The sequence below is a fragment of the Loxodonta africana genome, chromosome 20, assembly GCF_030014295.1.
Source record: "Loxodonta africana isolate mLoxAfr1 chromosome 20, mLoxAfr1.hap2, whole genome shotgun sequence".
Taxonomy (NCBI): Eukaryota; Metazoa; Chordata; class Mammalia; order Proboscidea; family Elephantidae; genus Loxodonta; species Loxodonta africana.
Genome location: NC_087361.1, coordinates 55,373,083 through 55,390,490, shown reverse-complemented (window position 1 = coordinate 55,390,490; position 17,408 = coordinate 55,373,083). Strand labels below are relative to the sequence as shown.

Here is a 17,408-nt window from a genome sequence, read left to right as displayed (position 1 = left end):
TATCCATTGCTGAGCCAGTTCCTGCGGCTGTGAGGTACCGCATGCTATTTGGGTTGACAGAAGATTTAGTTAGAAACTGGTATCTATGAATGTCTAGTTCAGTACCCCAAACTGAATGGTGGCTACACAGTAAAGGAGGGCTGGAATAGACACTGGATTGATGGTCACATTGACCAGTGAACACCCACAAACCTGCTCTTCCTTTAGTCTTTCTCTTTTAGCATATTGCTTTCCTTCTGCGCAGTGATTTAAACCAGAATTTAAGAACCATGCTTGACACCTCCTTCTTTGTTACTTCCCTCTTTTGTGCCATTACCAAGTCAAGTTAACTCAGCCTCCTAATTTCATCAGGAATCTATGCAATTCAAACCATTTTGGCTGGTTCTATCCTAATGAAAAGGAGCCCTGGTGGCATGGTGGTTAAGCACTCAGCTGGTAACCGAAAGGTCAGTGGTTTGAATCTACCAGCTGCTCTGCAGGGGAAAGAAGATGTGGTAGTTTGCTCCCATAAAAGATTATAGCCTTGGAAACCCTGTGGGGCAGTTCTTTTCTGCTCTTTTGGGTCACTATGAGTTGGAATCAACTCAGCGGTGATGGGTTTGGTTTTGGTTTGGTATCCTAGTCAAGCTACTGTTATTTTTTTTGTGGGTCGTTATAATAGCCTCTTGTTAACTGATCTTTCTGCTTTTGTTCTCTTCCCCATCTCCCTGATCTTTTAAAAACACAGTTTTATTCGCCTGCTTAGTACCTGTCAGTGGTTGGCCTCTGAACTTCAGATAAAATCCAAACTCTTTAAATTGACCTATAGTAAAATCGAGCCCGTTTCTCTCTTCTCTCGTGCCATCACCGTGTCCCTTGGTTTCCTGTGTTCCAGCCATGCTGGCCGCTTTCAGATCTGAACATGCCAGGTTCTGTCAGGGTCCTCATGTATGCTGATTGTTCTGCTCAGAATATTTATTTTTCAGAATAAACTTGTTAAATCATAGCGCACACATAGTGTACATTATACAGCTTGATGAATCACTGCAGAGTGAACACAGCCACGTAACCACCGTCAGGGGGAGAACAGAACATCATTCCTAGCACTCCAGAAGACCCCTGGTGATACCTCCACGTATCTCCACCGTAATCTGTAAAGGTAATCACCATCCTGACCTTTTGCACCAAAACAAAACAAAACAAACCCATTGCTATCGAGTCGATTCCAACTCACAGCAGCTCTACGGGAGAGAGCAGAGCTGCCCCATCCAGTTTCCGAGGAGTGGCTAGTGGATTCCAGCTGCTAACGTTTTGGTTAGCAGCTGTAGCTCTTAACCATTGTGCCACCAGGGCTTTGAACTTAATATAAATGATATCATTCAGTATGTATTCTTTTGTGTCCAGCTTTTTCACTCAGCATCATATGTGGGAGATTGATCTGTGTAGTAGCGGTAGTTTATTCACTTTCATTTTTACGTAGTATTCTGCTGGAAACCCTGGTGGCGTAGTGGTTAAGTGACCAAAAGGTCAGCAGTTTGAATCTACCAGGTGCTCCTTGGAAACTCTATGGGGCAGCTCTACTCTGTCCTGTAGGGTCGGAATTGACTTGATGGGAACGGTATTCCATTGTAAGAATATTCCACCATTTACCTGTCCTGTTTTCATTTACTTTATTTCCAATTTCTGGTATTTCAAATGACACTAGTAGACATCCTTGTACCTGTCTTTTGGCATACCTGTGTACACATTTCCCTTCTTACTATTGGGATTGCTGGATGGTAGGGTACGTGTATGTTGCCTGGAACATCGTTACCATGACTCTTCATCTAACTGACTCCTGTGTATCCTTCAGGTTTCAGCTTAAAAGCCACTTCCGCAGTCAGGTGTATTCTAAGCACCCTCCTTCCTCAGCAAACAAGTCTGCATCAGGTGCTCCTGTTACAGTGGGTTGGAGGTTCATCATGGCACTTACTGTCATTTGTGATTTTACATTTCCTGCTTGTCTTCTTAGAAGATGGTAAACTCCATCAGGATACTGATTATCCCTAGGACCTTGCCAGGGCCCTGGTATGTGGTAGGCGCTCAATAAATGCTTGTTGCGTGCAGGAATGAGGGGTTATTGTTATTCTGGAATGTTGCCAAGATTGCAGCGTATGGTTTATATAGAATGTTAGTGCAGTGTATAGTTCATATAGAACCTTAATTTGGATAGTATGTCTTTTAGCTGGAACACTAATTACTTAATTTTATACAGAAAACTTTTTTTTCCACGATATTTCTCCTTATGTATGATGAAATGGAAAGAGGCTATACTGCCAGCTAGTTACATGATCTTGGGTGAATCACTTAACCTTTAGTCTTTTTCTCCTGAAAAGGAGTAGTTAGGCTACATGATCTCCAGGATTCTCTGCACCTCTGCCCAAGTGCTACCTGCTTGCAAATAAACTGACCACAGAACATGGTGCGTGCAACCACAGGCAAATTACGGTTCCAGGAAGGTCATTTGAGTTTGCAATTTTGTTTTCACATTCTTACCGACCTTTGTTAGCTTGGTCGACTGTACTAGCTGGGGAAGGACAGTCTGCTCCCAGTTTGGAGGGTTCGAAACACAGCTGAATGTTCATATTGAGTAGTCAGACCTTCATTGGGTGGCTTTATTGTTTAGTTTGAATTATTGTAATCCTTCAGAAGTTGGAGAAATTTAAATTTAAACTCCAAAATACCTTTGAAATTAAACACAGATGGCTTTTACATTATCTATTGACTGTTGGATAATAGTTAATTTTGTTTCTTTTCACTTCAGATGGTAGAGTTAACAGTGGGGTGTGATTATCATCTGACAGTTGTTCTATGTTAATAATCCTCTGTTTTAGAGTTAAAACTTATGAAAATCAAATATGTATATGATCATGTCTTCATATGAATTTCTGTAATCCAATCTTAATGTTTCATTATAGGTCTTAAATTCTAATTTGAGAAATGAGAGTGTAATACCTGCAGTGCTGAATAGTGACAGTTACGTCAGTTGATACAGCCAGTGCTATAAAAGCCAAAAAAAAAGTAAGCAAAAAAGAGTGTAGGATATCAGAGCTAAGTTATTTAGGGTGAACATAAGGAAAACATTTAAGACAGAGTGTAGAGCAGTATTTACCCTTCTTGGGGCCTCTGTTTTGGAATTGCGAAATCTTCTTTCCCACAGAGTTGGTGACTGTTTGATAGCCTTGGGAAGAATAGGCTATGGAGCCATTGTAAAGGTTGTAGGCCTTCTGCCCGCTTTCAGATTTACAGAAGCCCAGATGCCCACTGAACTCCTGACTCGTACACTCCTGGCCTTGGGTATTTGGAACAAACTATGTACCTCTGTGGAGTCCTCGTGGTGCAGTGGTTAAGAGCTTGGCTGTTAACCAAAAGGTTGGCAGTTTGAATTCATTAGCTGCTCCTTGGAAACCCTATGGGGCAGTTTCTACTTTGTCCTATAGGGTTGCTATGAGTTGGTATGACACCCCTCTGTGATCACTTAGAATTCTCATACCCCCTGCCTCTCTTCAGGACTGGCCAGAGCTACCTTCCTGAACTTACCCCGTGTGCCAGAGAATGTTGTCAGAATAACTTATTTTTTAACATTTTATTTTGTGACATCTCAGATATGCATCAAAATAGAAGAATTGGCTGCCATGTATCTGTCACCCAGCCTCAACAATGACCAGCTCATGGACACTTGTTTACCTGTATCCCTACCCACTACCTCCCACTCTCTGTTTATTTTAAAGTCAGTCCCAGACATCATTTGATTTTATCCATAAATATTTCAGCATGTATCTCTAAAAGATACTCTTTCTTTCCCAACAAAGCTACAATGTCATCACATCTGAAAATTTCTGGTTCTTTAATACCAAATATCCAGTCTGCACTTAAATTTTGCCTGATTGCCTCATATGTATGTTTGTGAAAATAAATTGTTAATGACATGTTTTATTTTACTTTAAATTCTATTATACATTTAAGGTCATAGTCACATACGGCCTTCTTCATACTCAGGTATTCACGAGGAGTAGAATCAGATGGGCTTCAGACGATGAGTTCTAATGATGTGAGGGTATGTGTAAAAAGATAGCCTTAAGATAGCTCTGTGTTCCCAGGAAATGCATGGGCAGATTAAAGACTAAGAAAAGATTTAAGGCACAACTGAAAGATGGTATTGAGAGTGGCACAGGAAGAACCTATTAAACAAAGCTTAAAACAAACTATTGAGGGAGTTAGGCTCTGTTTCATCTCTGAGGTGTTCTCCAGAAGTCCAGCTCTGCTTACCTGACTCACTCAACGTGAGAACCAAGGAAGGGCAGGCCTCTTATCTTAGCTGAACAGCTGAAGATCTTGATCTGCTCAGAGTCACTCTTAAAACAATGGTCTTCTTGGGCGTTCATACCTACTAGTGGCCAGAAATCAGTAACTTGTAAAAAGGAAGGTTTGTTTTTCTTAGCATCTTACTTGTTTGAAAATACCACCATGACCAGAAGAGAAAAAAAAATACAAACCTTGCCACAAAAGGCAGTTTATTCCCCTCATGGAAAACACAGTGGCCACTTGAAAGATTCCACTAGCAGATAAGTGAGCTGAACTTCCATGTCACCATATCCATTTGAACCTTCATTTCCGCTCATGGTTTCAGTTTGTTTCCTCTGAGCCCTCCACAGACCCTGCCATTTAATAAACTCTGCTAGTCTAAGCACTGGTTAGCAATTATTTAACATTACCTGTCTTCCCACCCTGGCTCCCTGCCACAGGACAGACACATTTGAAAAATTCCAGACATCATGGTAAGAACAGTTAAATTTAAACTTCAACAATAGGCCGTTCAAATACTTTTCAACCCTAAAGGAAAGCAAATGTTTCCCTTTTTGTGTGCTATTTTAAAGCTAGCAAAACATGCCCTTTTGTGCTGCAACTTCTCAGTTTGTTTTTCTCTGTTAGATGATTACTCAGCAGCTGCGTTGTTCAAAGCCTGTGTACTAAGATGGTCCTGTGTTGAGGTAAAATGAGAACTAGTTTCTCTTGCTGTTTGTGTGCAAGTGTCTGTGTATGGAATAGAGAGAAGAAAGGAGTTTACTCCCAGCCAGAGTGATCAGGGAAGACTTGAGGAAGGAGGGCGTTTTACTTAGGTATTGAAGGATGTGTAATGTCTGGGAATACAGAGATGACTCCAGGGTATTCCAGATGGAAAGAACACTGCGAATGAAGGAGCAGGGGAGAAGAGTGGCGCGCATGTAGAAGGGCAGCAGAGTGCTCATTTTTGGCTGAAGCCTGGGATGCAATCAAGAGTGTTAAGGGAAAAAGAAAGATAGGGATGAGTTATTTACAAATAATGTGTTTTATCTAAGGGTTATACATTATCATAAATAATGTAGTATGTTGTTATTGTTGGGTGCTGTTGAGTCAATTTTGACCCATAGCGACCCCACGTGACAGACTAGAACTACCGCATAGGGTTTTTAGGCCATAATTTTTATGGGAGTGTATCACCAGGTCGATCTCCGTTGGAGCTGATGGGTGGGTTCAACCGCCAGTCTTTCATTTAGCAGCCGAGTGCTTAACCGTTGCACCACCGAGGTTCCTTAATGTAGTATAAGCTTTCTATTTTTTAGATTCTCAGATTATTTTCTAGAATTAAATTACAAAAGAAATGGGACAGTAATTTGATTAGTTTCTATCCCTCTGATAGCTTGTATTTTTCCACATTTTATAAATTGTTGTTAGGTGCCATCAAGTTGATTTTGACTCATAGTGACCCTGTGTGACAGAGTAGAACTGCCCCATAGAGTTCTCTAGGCTGTAATCTTTATGGAAGCAGATTGCCAGGTCTTTCTCCCATGGAACCACTGGGTAGGTTTAAACCACCAACCTTTCAATTTGCAGCCAAGCACTTAATCATTAGTTGTTGTTGGTAGGTGCCATTGAGTCGGTCCTGACTCATAGCGACCCTGTGCACAACAGAAGGAAACACTGCCCGGCCCTGTGCCATCCTCACGATCACTGTTATGCTTGAGCTCGTTGTTGCAGCCACTGTGTCAATCCATCTCGTTGAGGGTCTTCCTCTTTTCCGCTGACCATCTACCAAACGTGATGTCCTTCTCCAGAGACTGATCCCTCCTGACAACGTGTCCAAGTATGTAAGATGCAGTCTCACCATCCTTGCTGCTAAGAAGCATTCTGGTTGTACTTCTTCCAAGACAGATTTTTTCATCCTTTTGGTGGTCCATGGTATATCCAATATTCTTTGCCAACACCACAATTCAAAGGCGTCAATTCTTCTTCCATAGAGTTTTATAACATAAGGAAAATTTTTTTCCCCTGCTAAAAAAATGCCTGGGAAGAGGTGGCCATAGCATTATAAGAGTTTTTCTTATTAGTGCCATTTAGAGATAAAACCTACTTAAGAAGATGCACATGTATTTCTAAGATTCATTTTTGGTCATTAAAGTTTTAATTTTGAAACAGTTTCAAGCAGACAGAAAAGATGAAGTTCAGTACAAAGAACCTTTTTCTCAGGATGCTCCATCATGGACCCTCAGATACTTTATTATATATTTTCTAGAAAGACATTCTCCTCCATCACTGCAGTATAACCATCACCATATAACTTTCACGTTTCACCAGTTGTCCCAGTAACATCTTTTATGCGAAAGGATCCAGTTCAGAATTATACATTTTCCTATTGAGTTGTTATATCTCTTTAGTTTCCTTAAAGTGGGAAAAATTCCTCAATTTTTGACTTTCATGATTTAAAAATTTTTGAAGATGAAGGCCAGTTAATTTGTAGAGTGTCCCTCAATTGGGGCTTATCGATGGTTCCTGATCCTTAGATTCAGTTTATACATCTTTGGCAGGAGTATCACAGAAGTGATGCTGTGTTCTTTTCAGGTGACACGTGGTTTTGACTTGCCTGCTTACTGTTGGCGTTCACTTTGATTACTTGGTTACAGCGGTGTCTACCAGGTAGCTCCTGGCAGGCTTTCTCTTGCTTTATAACTAATACGTGTTTTGAGGGGAGATACTTTGAGACTGTAAATATCCTCTTCCTCATCATACTTTCAAATTATGGGCTTATTCAGCGGACTTATCCATTACTCTTATTACTTATTTTAATGTACAAATTGTCCCAGATTTTGCCAGTAGAAGCCTCTTACTACTGGTCTCTGTGTTTCTGTGATATGTTTCCATTATTCTTTGAATGCTTCCTTAGTTTCTGGCACAAGAGTAGGTTCTAGGCTCCACTTGCCCTTCCCTGGCCCTGTCCTGGGATCAGCCATTTTTCCAAGAAGTCCTAGTTTTGTTTAGTGGGAAGGTTGTGTAGAAACCATGATCGGGGTACTGGGTGTGCTCGGTGCTATTGGATGTTGCTGATTCTAGATCCTCTCAGTGGTAGAGCCAGGCAGTATATATGTAAGTATGTGTGTATGTATGTACGATTGCTGTTGTCGTTGAGCCGTTTCCGACTCGTAGCAACCCTGTGTACAAAAGAACAAAACACTGCCCGGTCCTGCGCCGTCCTCACAATTGATGCTGTGTTTGAGCGCACTGTTGCAGCCACTGTGTCAGTCCATCTTATTGAGGGTCTTCCACTTTTTTACTGACCCAGAACACTTAATTGTGCTCATGTGGAACCTGTGTGTATACCAAGAGGCAGTCATTTGAGCAGAAGAAGGGGATACTACATGGTTTAAAATCAGGAAAGGTACGTGTCGGGGTTGTATGCTTTCACCATACATATTCAATCTGTATGCTGAGCAAATAATCGCATATGATTATACACACAGGTTTGTATCTGTATTTGTATATTTACCTACATATACACATATATTGACAACTGAGTTTGCACTGATAACTCCATTCCGGTCAACACTACAGTGTTCATTCTTGTGTCCTCTTTTTCCATATGTGTAACGCCCTCCTCTGGCAGTGTGAAGCCTGGTTTCATTACCCTTGATCACTCCCCCACGTGTAAGCACTGTACTGTTCTGCTGCAGCCTCGTCCGTGGCACACCTGCCCTCCTGACCCTACTCGGGCGGGCTCCAGCACCTGCCTGGGCTGTCCCCTGTGCTGATGCGCTCTTCACCCCTCTCGAGCTCCAGCATACCATGCCAGGCCTCCCCCAACACCCCCCCCACCCCCGGCTTCAATACCATGCACAGGGCCGTTCTCCTTACTCTTCCTCAACTCACATGCCCTTCCTGGGCCCCCTCTATTCTGTCTACCCCAGACCTTTGAAGCATATATGGATGAATAGGAAAATATCTATGGTTCCCAAGATAGGAAAACATTTGGGAAGAAAATACTGTGTTTTTTTTCTCTTAGGAAATCGGAAGTGTGTGGAGATAAAAGTACATATGGGTCTTAAATTTAATTCAGTGATTCGTTGAACACGCAATTATTGAACTCCTAGTGAATGCCAGGCATTGAACTAGGCTGTGGGGCTTGGGTCAGTGAACTAAAGAAGGCCTCCATATCACTCGGGCAGCTGCATTTTCTGACTCTGCTGTCTAGCCTTAGGCAAGGTGGTAACAAGCTAGTAAGCTCTCTAAGCCTGTTTCCTCATGTGTCAAATGGAAATTGTAGTAATTTCCTCCTGAGGCTGTTGTGAAAATCGAAATAATGCATGAAAAACACCTAGACCCTTGTGAGTTACTGTCATAATCACAGAAACAAGGTACAAGTGCCTAGCTGAAATGCTAGTCATTTTAAAATTTCTTCTGGTATTTTAAAGGGAAATAAAAAAATTCATGGCACTCTGACACCCTTTTAACTCACTATGGAAGTCACTCCTGAAGTTCACCCTTAAGCCAAAGATTAGACAGGCCTATAAAACAAACAGTAACACACAGAGTTCAACTATGTATACAAGACTAATGGGCACACCAGCCCAAAAGCAAAGAAGAGGAAGCAGAAAGAGACAGGAAAACTGGACGAATGGAAATGGGGGACCCGAGGTTGAGAAGGGGAGAGTGTTGACACATTGTTGGGCAACTAATGTCACAAAATAATTTGTGTATTAGTTGTTTAATGAGAAACTAATTTGATCTGTAAACTTTCACCTAAAGCACACACACACACAAAAATTTCTGGCAAGGAAAATGACATCTCATCTAGGGCTTGAATTACTTTTCCTTTCCTTTAGCTTACTTTTATCTGAGAATGTGTACTTTAGTTTAAACTGTGTGTGTATCCTGTTTCCTGTATCTTAGAATATGGTAGATTTGTTAGTAAGCTTGAGTTGAGTGATGCGCTAGTAGGTGGGCCTTCCTTGGGCCTGAGGCACGTGGTCGGTTGTTCATACATTTGGAGTGCAGTTAATGAGGAGATGAGTGTTATGCATTATTAGAAGAGCAGGAACATTTTGTTGCATGGTAATTTAAGTTATAAAACAACTGTTTCCTTTTTCTGAGAGAAGCTGATGACTTAATACTGAAAATATATTTTCTTTTAAACTATCGCTACTGCCAGTATATGCACTGAAAGGATGATTCCACTGAACCCAATACGTTTAGTAATTTCTGTATTACTGTATTAGTGACGGTACTGGAGGTGCATATGGCATGTAACCTGTAAAACTCCAGAACAATATTTGCCCTGGAGGCCATGCCTTCTGTTATCAGTCATTTGTTTTTGAGTACATGTGGTACTCTTACCTCTTACCTTCCGTGGGACAGTATATAACCAAAAAAAAAACCAAACCCATTGCCTTTGAGTCGATCCCGACTCATAGCGACCCTATAAGACAGAGTAGAGCTGCTCCATAGGGTGAATTCGAACTGCCAACCTTTTGGTTAACATCTGACTCCCTAACCACTGTGCCGCCATGGCTCCCGGGACAGTATATAGGGGAAGGCAATCCTGATCTACTTCATAAAATATCAAAATTTATGTTGTCATTTTTTTATATTGGTGTTGGTTGTCATCAAATATTAGGAGTAACTTTCTGTGAACATACAGTGTTACAGTAGGAACTCTAGGAATGCCGAATGAAATAGAGATTCCCATAACTTTAGTGGCCTGGTGAAACCTTCCACCTCGCTAACTTCATACTGAGTGGGATGCTAAAGATAAGGCCCACACTTAATGATGATGAGCCTACTAGAGAACCGTGACAGTATCAACGGATTGAGTGATGGGGTCATTTGTTGAAGCCTGTGCTGCCGGCTAGCAGAGCACCACTCATTGGAAGGTGGCAGTGGGATAACCTTGGGAGGAAGACTTAAGAGCAGGTGGTCTGAAAAGAGGTGAAGCAGGCAGGGAAAGTGAGATGGTCTGTGGAACCCTGGAGAAGAGCTTCATGGTAAAGGAAAAGATCTCTCATGCAAAATGTTGTTGTCATCAGGGGCTGCCAAGTTGATTCTGACTCATGGCGACCCAGTGTGCAGAGTAGAACTGCACCTTCGTGTTTTCAAGGCTGTGACCTTTCAGAAGCAGATTGCCAGGCCTGTCTTCCAAGGCGCCTCTACATGGTTTCAAACTGCCACCTTCACGTAGTGGTTGATCTCTTAACCGTTTTTGCCACCCAGGGACCAAGGAGTATTAGGTAAAGCCGTAGGCTGGGAAGAAAGCCCTTACGTTGGCAGTAAAAATTGACAGGAATTGAGACGGTCATGAGGATCTGCTTACCTGACCCTCTCATGTAGAATATACCAAACCAAACCCACTGCTGTCATCCAGGGGATTCCGACTCACAGCGACCCTGTAAGGACAGAGCAGAACTGCCCCATCAGGCTTCCAAGGCTTTAAATCCTTAGGGAAGCAGACTGCCACATCTTTCTCCCCTGGAGCGACTGGTGGGTTCAGACTGCCAGCCTTTCAGTTAGGAGCCGAGCGCTTTAACCACTGTGCCACCAGGGCTTCCATAGAAAACACCAGCATTTCCATAATGTGCTGTAATTTATAATTCTGTATCGTAGTTGAATGGGGGAAAAGAAAAGGGGAGAGAGCAGAGGTAAGTAAGGAGTGAACCTGTTGGCCAGCCCAGTGGTGAGCAGGGGTGGGGGTGGGCTTATGGGAAAAGGAAAGCAGTGGAGAGAGGAAGACACCTCAGGGAGAAAGGGAGGGCTGAATAAGAGGAGCCTCCCCTTCCGGACTGTAGATTCTAGAATGTTGCTATGTTTTATTGTCCTTGGAAATACTAACCGTGCTTGTATTTCTTTGGTTCTGTTCCAAATTTTGTAAACCCTGGTGGCATAATAGTTAAGTGCTATGGCTGCTAACCAAAGGGTCAGCAGTTCTAATCCGCCAGGCACTCCTTGGAAGTTCTACGGGGCAGTTCTGCTCTGTCCTATAGGGTCGCTATGAGTTGAAATCGACTTGACAGCCCTGGTTTTGGTTTTGGTTTGGGTGCCAAATTTTTAAGGAGTCTATTTGCTTTTTTTTTTTTTTTTTATTTGCTAGGTACCAGGAAGATTTTTCCTAAAGTTTCAGGGATTTTTTTTTTTTTTTCAGTAGAACAATTTTAACAGTTTGCCATAAGGAAATTATTAATGAGATAACACCAACTTTATGAGGAAATAAATCAAGCCAAAGGCCAGTCCGAAGGTTTCCTTATTCCCGTGGTAAACTGTAAAGTTAACTGCCGTCATTAGCTTTCATGGTTTAAAGGTTTTATCTTGTGTGTCAAGCACTGTTCTAAGTGTCAGGGAGACAAGCGAGAATAAGGCAGTTCTTGCATTCCACAGTCCCTGGTTGGTGCAGACAGTTAATACTCTGGGCTGCTAACCAAAAGGTCAGTGGGTTAAGTCTACCCAGAGGCACCCTGGAAGAAAGGCCTGGTGATATGCCTCCAAAAAATCATTGAAAACTCTGTGGAGCACAGTTCCACTCTGACACCACGCATGGAGTCACCATGAGTTGGAATCCACTCAACGTTTTTTTTCCCCTCACCTTCAGGGAGCACACTGGCTGGTGTGAAAGATAAGTGATAAGTTTATATCAAATGTTTTGGCAGCATAAAGAAGGACCTCTGTGAAAGGGTATGCCTGGAGAAGTAAAGAAAGGCTTCCAGGAAAGTGACCTTGTGGCTGTGTTTTTATGAGGTCAATAGAATTTACCAAGAGGCAAAGGTGGGGCACAGGCCTTCCAGGTAGAAGGCACAGAAATGTTTAAAAAAAAAATGTGATTAGAGCAGTAAGATGCAAAGGGTGGGCAGGCAATGGGAGTAATGAAAAACGAAGTGGAAGGAGGCCCTCCTGAGAAGGTGGGTCTTACCCTCCTAAGGGTAGGCACGTAGATCATTGGGACAGAGAGGAAAACCCCAAAACAGCCCCAAGTACGTGGGTGTGTTATTAAAAGTAGTGTTTCAGATCAGCAGGGAGAGGGTGCTGGGATAATTTAAGTCTTTGGGAAGAATAGTTAACTTACTAGTTTGAGAAAATATTTTATATAGTACATTTATGTTAAAATATCTGTTAGGTTTTAAAACTTCTGGTTGAAACTCCGGCTTTATTTCTAAATAGAGGCTGATGTTTTGGGTCACTTTCTTAACCTAAAACTTTTTTTGTAGCATCTGCAGAAAAAGAGGCGATCAAGGGTACATACTCCAAAGTAATGGATGCATACGGACTCTTAGGTGTTTTACGATTAAATCTTGGTAAGTTTGTTGTTCATTACTGTTCACGCAGTTTTTCATTTCTGTTTGTGTAGCTCTAAGGATTTGAGAGAGACTACCTATAAACCATTTTCAGACTCCATATTTGTACAAAAAATGTGGTAACATCTTTTAAACCCTAATTAAGCTAATCTATGCTCAAGCCCTTGTGATTTTAAGTTCAAGAGACACTGTCCTGTTTGAACACTTTAAGGGATTGGCGTTGGTTGTCAGAAAAGAAAGTTAGGGAGTTGCCCTTTTTCTTTGCTTCAGTGCATTTAGGAAAATGTGCCCTATTGGGGACCAGGCTCATTTCCCTGGTTATAGCGGAAAGGAGGGCATGGGTTTTGGATTCAGAAGGCTTGGTTTGAACCTGCCTCTGCTCCTTTCTGTCACCACGGGCTGTAGAGTAACCTTTATGGTTATCATTCTGATTGTGTTTAACACTGTGGCTCAAAGTGTGGCCCAAGAACTGGTACCCTTCCTTGTGAACTGTTAGTTACTGTCTGTGATTAGATCACGGAAATCAACACCCAGCTTCAATCATCTAGAAAGTCTTACTATGAAAACAAAGGCAGCTAAACAGAAGGGTGAACACAGTGACGCAAGCTGATTTTTCAATCTGGAGTCAGCACCTTTTCCCCCTGGGGACTGTAAGAGTTCACTGACCATATTTGGAGTAGGAGTGGTCTGTAAAATGGAGATTTGTCGTTTAGCATGAATCTATCGTAAAGCTGGTGCCGAAATGATTGTCTTGGGTAATCCTCACAATCCAGTGAGGTATTGGTTTTGATTCCTTTTTACCTTTTTATAAAAGAAGCTGTCTCAGACTGGTTAGGTTAACATACCTGAGTTGATCCAGACAATAAGTGGGAAGGCAGTATTCAGGGTCACCTCTGCCTACATCAGAGCCCATGCCCAGAGTACACCACTGCTGAATCCCAGCATCATACAAAGTTCATAGAATTTTGGCATGATTAGATGAAAAACCCCATGAAAGTTTTGTAAATGAAATCACTTTATAAGTATTAGCTGTACCAGGGACTTTTTGCCCATATATCATCAGCCCACATGTATATACCAATATTTTTCAGCTTGACTGTTGACAAAGAACTTTCTCATTCGTTGTCTCATTTGAATTTCCCGTCAGTCATAAAAGGAAAAGAGAGAAGATACCACGTAATTTTGGGGGGAGGGGTAAAGTTTTCTCAGCCTCAGATTAAGTGGAGGCACTGTTTGATAACGGCGAGTTTAGCCTGCTAATGTTTAAATGCTGTACTCTACTAAATGTATTTAAACAAGGGTTTTTTTCAATTCTTGAAAACATCTCATTGTGAGATTTAAACTTAAAGACATCCGCAGTAAATTTAAAATAATCACAATGTCAGATTTAAAAGACGAGGACAGGAGAAGAAAGTCAGAAGAAACTTTGGAAAGCTTGAAAAATATTAGGGCTTCTCATTCAATTAAATCTTTGTTTTTACAGGCGATACTATGTTACATTATCTGGTCCTAGTCACCGGATGTATGTCTGTTGGAAAAATTCAAGAGTCTGAAGTTTTCCGAGTTACTTCCACTGAGTTTATATCACTGCGAATTGATTCTTCAGATGAGGATCGCGTTTCCGAAGTACGGAAAGTTTTGAATTCAGGCAACTTTTACTTTGCATGGTCTGCGTCTGGAGTCAGTTTAGATCTGAGTCTCAATGCACATCGTAGCATGCAGGAACACACAACTGATAATAGATTTTTCTGGTGAGTTTCCTTTCTTTTTTCTGCCTGTACTCATGTGTTGTACCATAGCTTGGTCATTTTGAACACAACATTCGCTGTTCCCAGCGACAGCAAGGGGTGGACGTTGCAGGCGAGCACACGCCCCTTCCTGCTCCGGGATCCTCAGCAGAGACAGCCGGGTAGGCAGCCACTGCCGCTTTATTGGAATTGGCATGTGACCTAAAACCCGTGGCTCTTCCTGATCTAGACAGCCCTTTCATTCCAGAAATACATGTAAAATGCTTGTTTTAAATTTAGGAATGAATTTGGTTGTAGTAAAATTGTGGCATTTGTATTTATTCTTCTTAGTTTTGAGATCTCGTCTCAGGCAGCATTACAGTCTAGAAGCAGCATTCTCTTATTTATTTAATGTTAAGGCTGTAGGTAGATGATCTTGATTGAAGAGCAGCAAACTTTAGAGTAGTAGTATTCTGGGACCAAGTCCAGTACTATAGTAAAATAGAGCTCAAGTAGGTAACTGTGCGGTATTTCGTGTTGGTTCATAAATGTGCTCTGTTGTTTAAATATGTACAGTTGGTGTGGGGAACCCATGTGACTGTAATTAGTATTGCTTTGTGTAGCCAGACCAGATTTCTAGTATACTGGTTCTGTTACCTACAACTGATATCAGTGCTGACCTTTTCCTGTAATAAAACAAACAAGAAAAAAACCCAAGTCTGATGCTGTCGAGTCAATTCTGACTCATAGCCACCCTACAAGTCAGAGTAGAACTTCCTGCCCCATAGGGTTTCCAAGGAGTAGCTGGTGGATTTGAACTGCCAACCTTTTGGTTAGCAGCCGAGCTTTTAGCCACTGTGCCACCAGGGTTGAACAAAGAGGAGGCTAAAGCACCCCAGGTGAACTTTGCTCATTTTGCTGTATTGCTAAGGATTGGCACTCCCACTATCATTGTACATAAACAAACGGAAGCTTTATTTACCATGCATCCCCTTGCAGCTTAGTAGTATTTTCTAGGATACAGCCGAGAACCTTTTGTAGCCTAAGAGTGGTAAATAAACTGTCACAAAACCCAGGTAACCTTACTCCATTGGAAATTCAGAACGGCTGCCAGTTGAGAGCTGTGTACAAATTTAGGTAGAATTGAAACAGTGACACATTGACAGCAAAGAGAAATGCAGACAGCAGAGAGGAAAGCCCCGTGCACAAAAGGCACAGGATGTGAGACCTGTCTGAGGACAGGTGAGTCCCTGTGCCTGCACCATGAATGGTCTCCGCTGTGGTGGCTGGACATGCTGGGTCACAGTCAGTTTGAGCTCTCCCTCAGATCACCATAGGTAAGAATAAAACACGCATGCTTCAGTCGTTTATTAATTTTTAAAATAACATTTCTCAGACTTAAGGTTACCCCAGTAGTAATCTCACCACTGGTTTATATTCCACTTTGCTTTCTGAAATGGATAAAGGAGGCTAAGGTGATAGCTGGTTTACAGGAAGTGCACCTGGCCACTACCTGTTTTATCTCTAAACTGTTGGCATTCAGTCGACCCCAACTCATGGCGATCACACCTGTGTCAGTAGAATTGTGCTCTGTAAGGTTTTCAGTGGCTCATTTTTCAGAAGAAATGCCCCAGGCCTTTCTTCCGAGGCTCCTCCAGGTAGACTTGAACCTCTAACCTTTTGGCTAACAGCCGAGCACTTTAACCATTTGTACCACCCGGGGACTCCATCTTATTTCTGTTGCAGCCTGTAACCTAAGGGGACGTTTTGTCTCTACTGCAGCCTGTAAACTGAGTGGGACCGCTACTCGAAAAGTGTTGCTGTGTATAATTGATATTAGTGACCCTGAGTCTTCAAGAAAATGCTAATTAAAAAATTTTTTTTTTGTTTAAAACAGCAAGGTAGTGCAGAGCACTCTAAAAAAAGATTTCCACTTAAAATGGTAGACGAGTTTTAAAACTTAGAGAGCCAAACTTCATTGTTATGAAAAACCCCTTTTCCTAAGGCACCTTGCTATCTGAAAATGCCAGTTACCTTTCCTGCACAGCAGTGCATTTTCTTTGGTGGTATATGGGTTAGGGGCGACCACAGAAACTTGCATGTGTGTTCTGTGGAGGACCAAGCTTCCAGTAGAGACCCCAGGGAGCAGTCAGCAAGTCTGAGAAGGTCAGCCTGGCAGGGCTTTGGCCTCCCACTCCTGCTGTAACATGGTGACTCTGCTGCTCTCCTACTAGAGTTTTTGTTTGTTTGCTTTTTGCAACCATCACCACTGTTTATTTTCAAAACTTCTTCATCATGCAGAACAGAAACTCTGTACCCATTAGGCAACAGCTTGCATTCTCCTCTCCCCCAGCCTATGGTAACCTCTCACCTGCGTTGTCTCTGTACATTTGTTGACTCTGCTTTTGTCTGTTTTCTAATCATCAGGCTTCTGCATGTTTGTTTGAATAAAACCTTTTTCATTGAAGATTTTTATTAACCAGGTCCCATCTGTTACCTAGAATGCTAAAAGGTATTTGGAGTGATGGGAAACTGTACCGCCATGCTAATAGGGTAACCACTAGCCATATCTGGCTATTTAAATTTAAATTAATTAAAAGTAGAGCCCTATAAAAGTCAAGCCTTAAGAAGTTGTTGTAGTTGAGTTGATTGTCACTCATGGCGACCCCATGTGTGCAGAGTAGAACTACTCCGTGGGGTTTTCAAAACTGTGGCCTCTCAGAAACAGACCGCCAGGCCGGAGACACTTCTGAGGGAATTTGATTTGAAGCACCAAGCTTTTGGTTAGTAGTCAAGTGCTTGAGAGAGAGAGAGAGTGTGTGTGTGTGTGTGCATAAATGTACAGAATCCATTTGGAACAAGTTAGATTGCAAATACATTAAAAAAAAAGACATTATATATAAAGACAGGGTGCAGAAACTAAAAGCACAAAACGTGCTTCTCCTCCATGGATCATGGATCGTGTATCCCAGGATCTCATTGTAACCCTCCCTTCAGCTCCGTAGTGTAGTCAGTGTAGGTGATTCGATTTGTTCACTTCTAATTTAATGATGTCAGTTTAATGTTCCAGAAACAC

General features: G+C 42.0%; 1 protein-coding gene across 7 annotated transcripts in view; it reads left to right on the top strand.

Moving 5' to 3' along the window:
- Window positions 1-17,408, top strand: part of SYNJ1 (synaptojanin 1) — an 87,634-nt gene that overhangs the window by 11,844 nt on the left and 58,382 nt on the right. For all 7 annotated transcript variants that reach the window (XM_064273190.1, XM_064273188.1, XM_064273187.1 and 4 more), the window contains 2 exons: window positions 12,519-12,605; window positions 14,089-14,356. In XM_064273190.1, coding sequence (XP_064129260.1) covers window positions 12,519-12,605; window positions 14,089-14,356 — 355 coding nt within the window. The remainder of the gene's footprint in view (window positions 1-12,518; window positions 12,606-14,088; window positions 14,357-17,408) is intronic.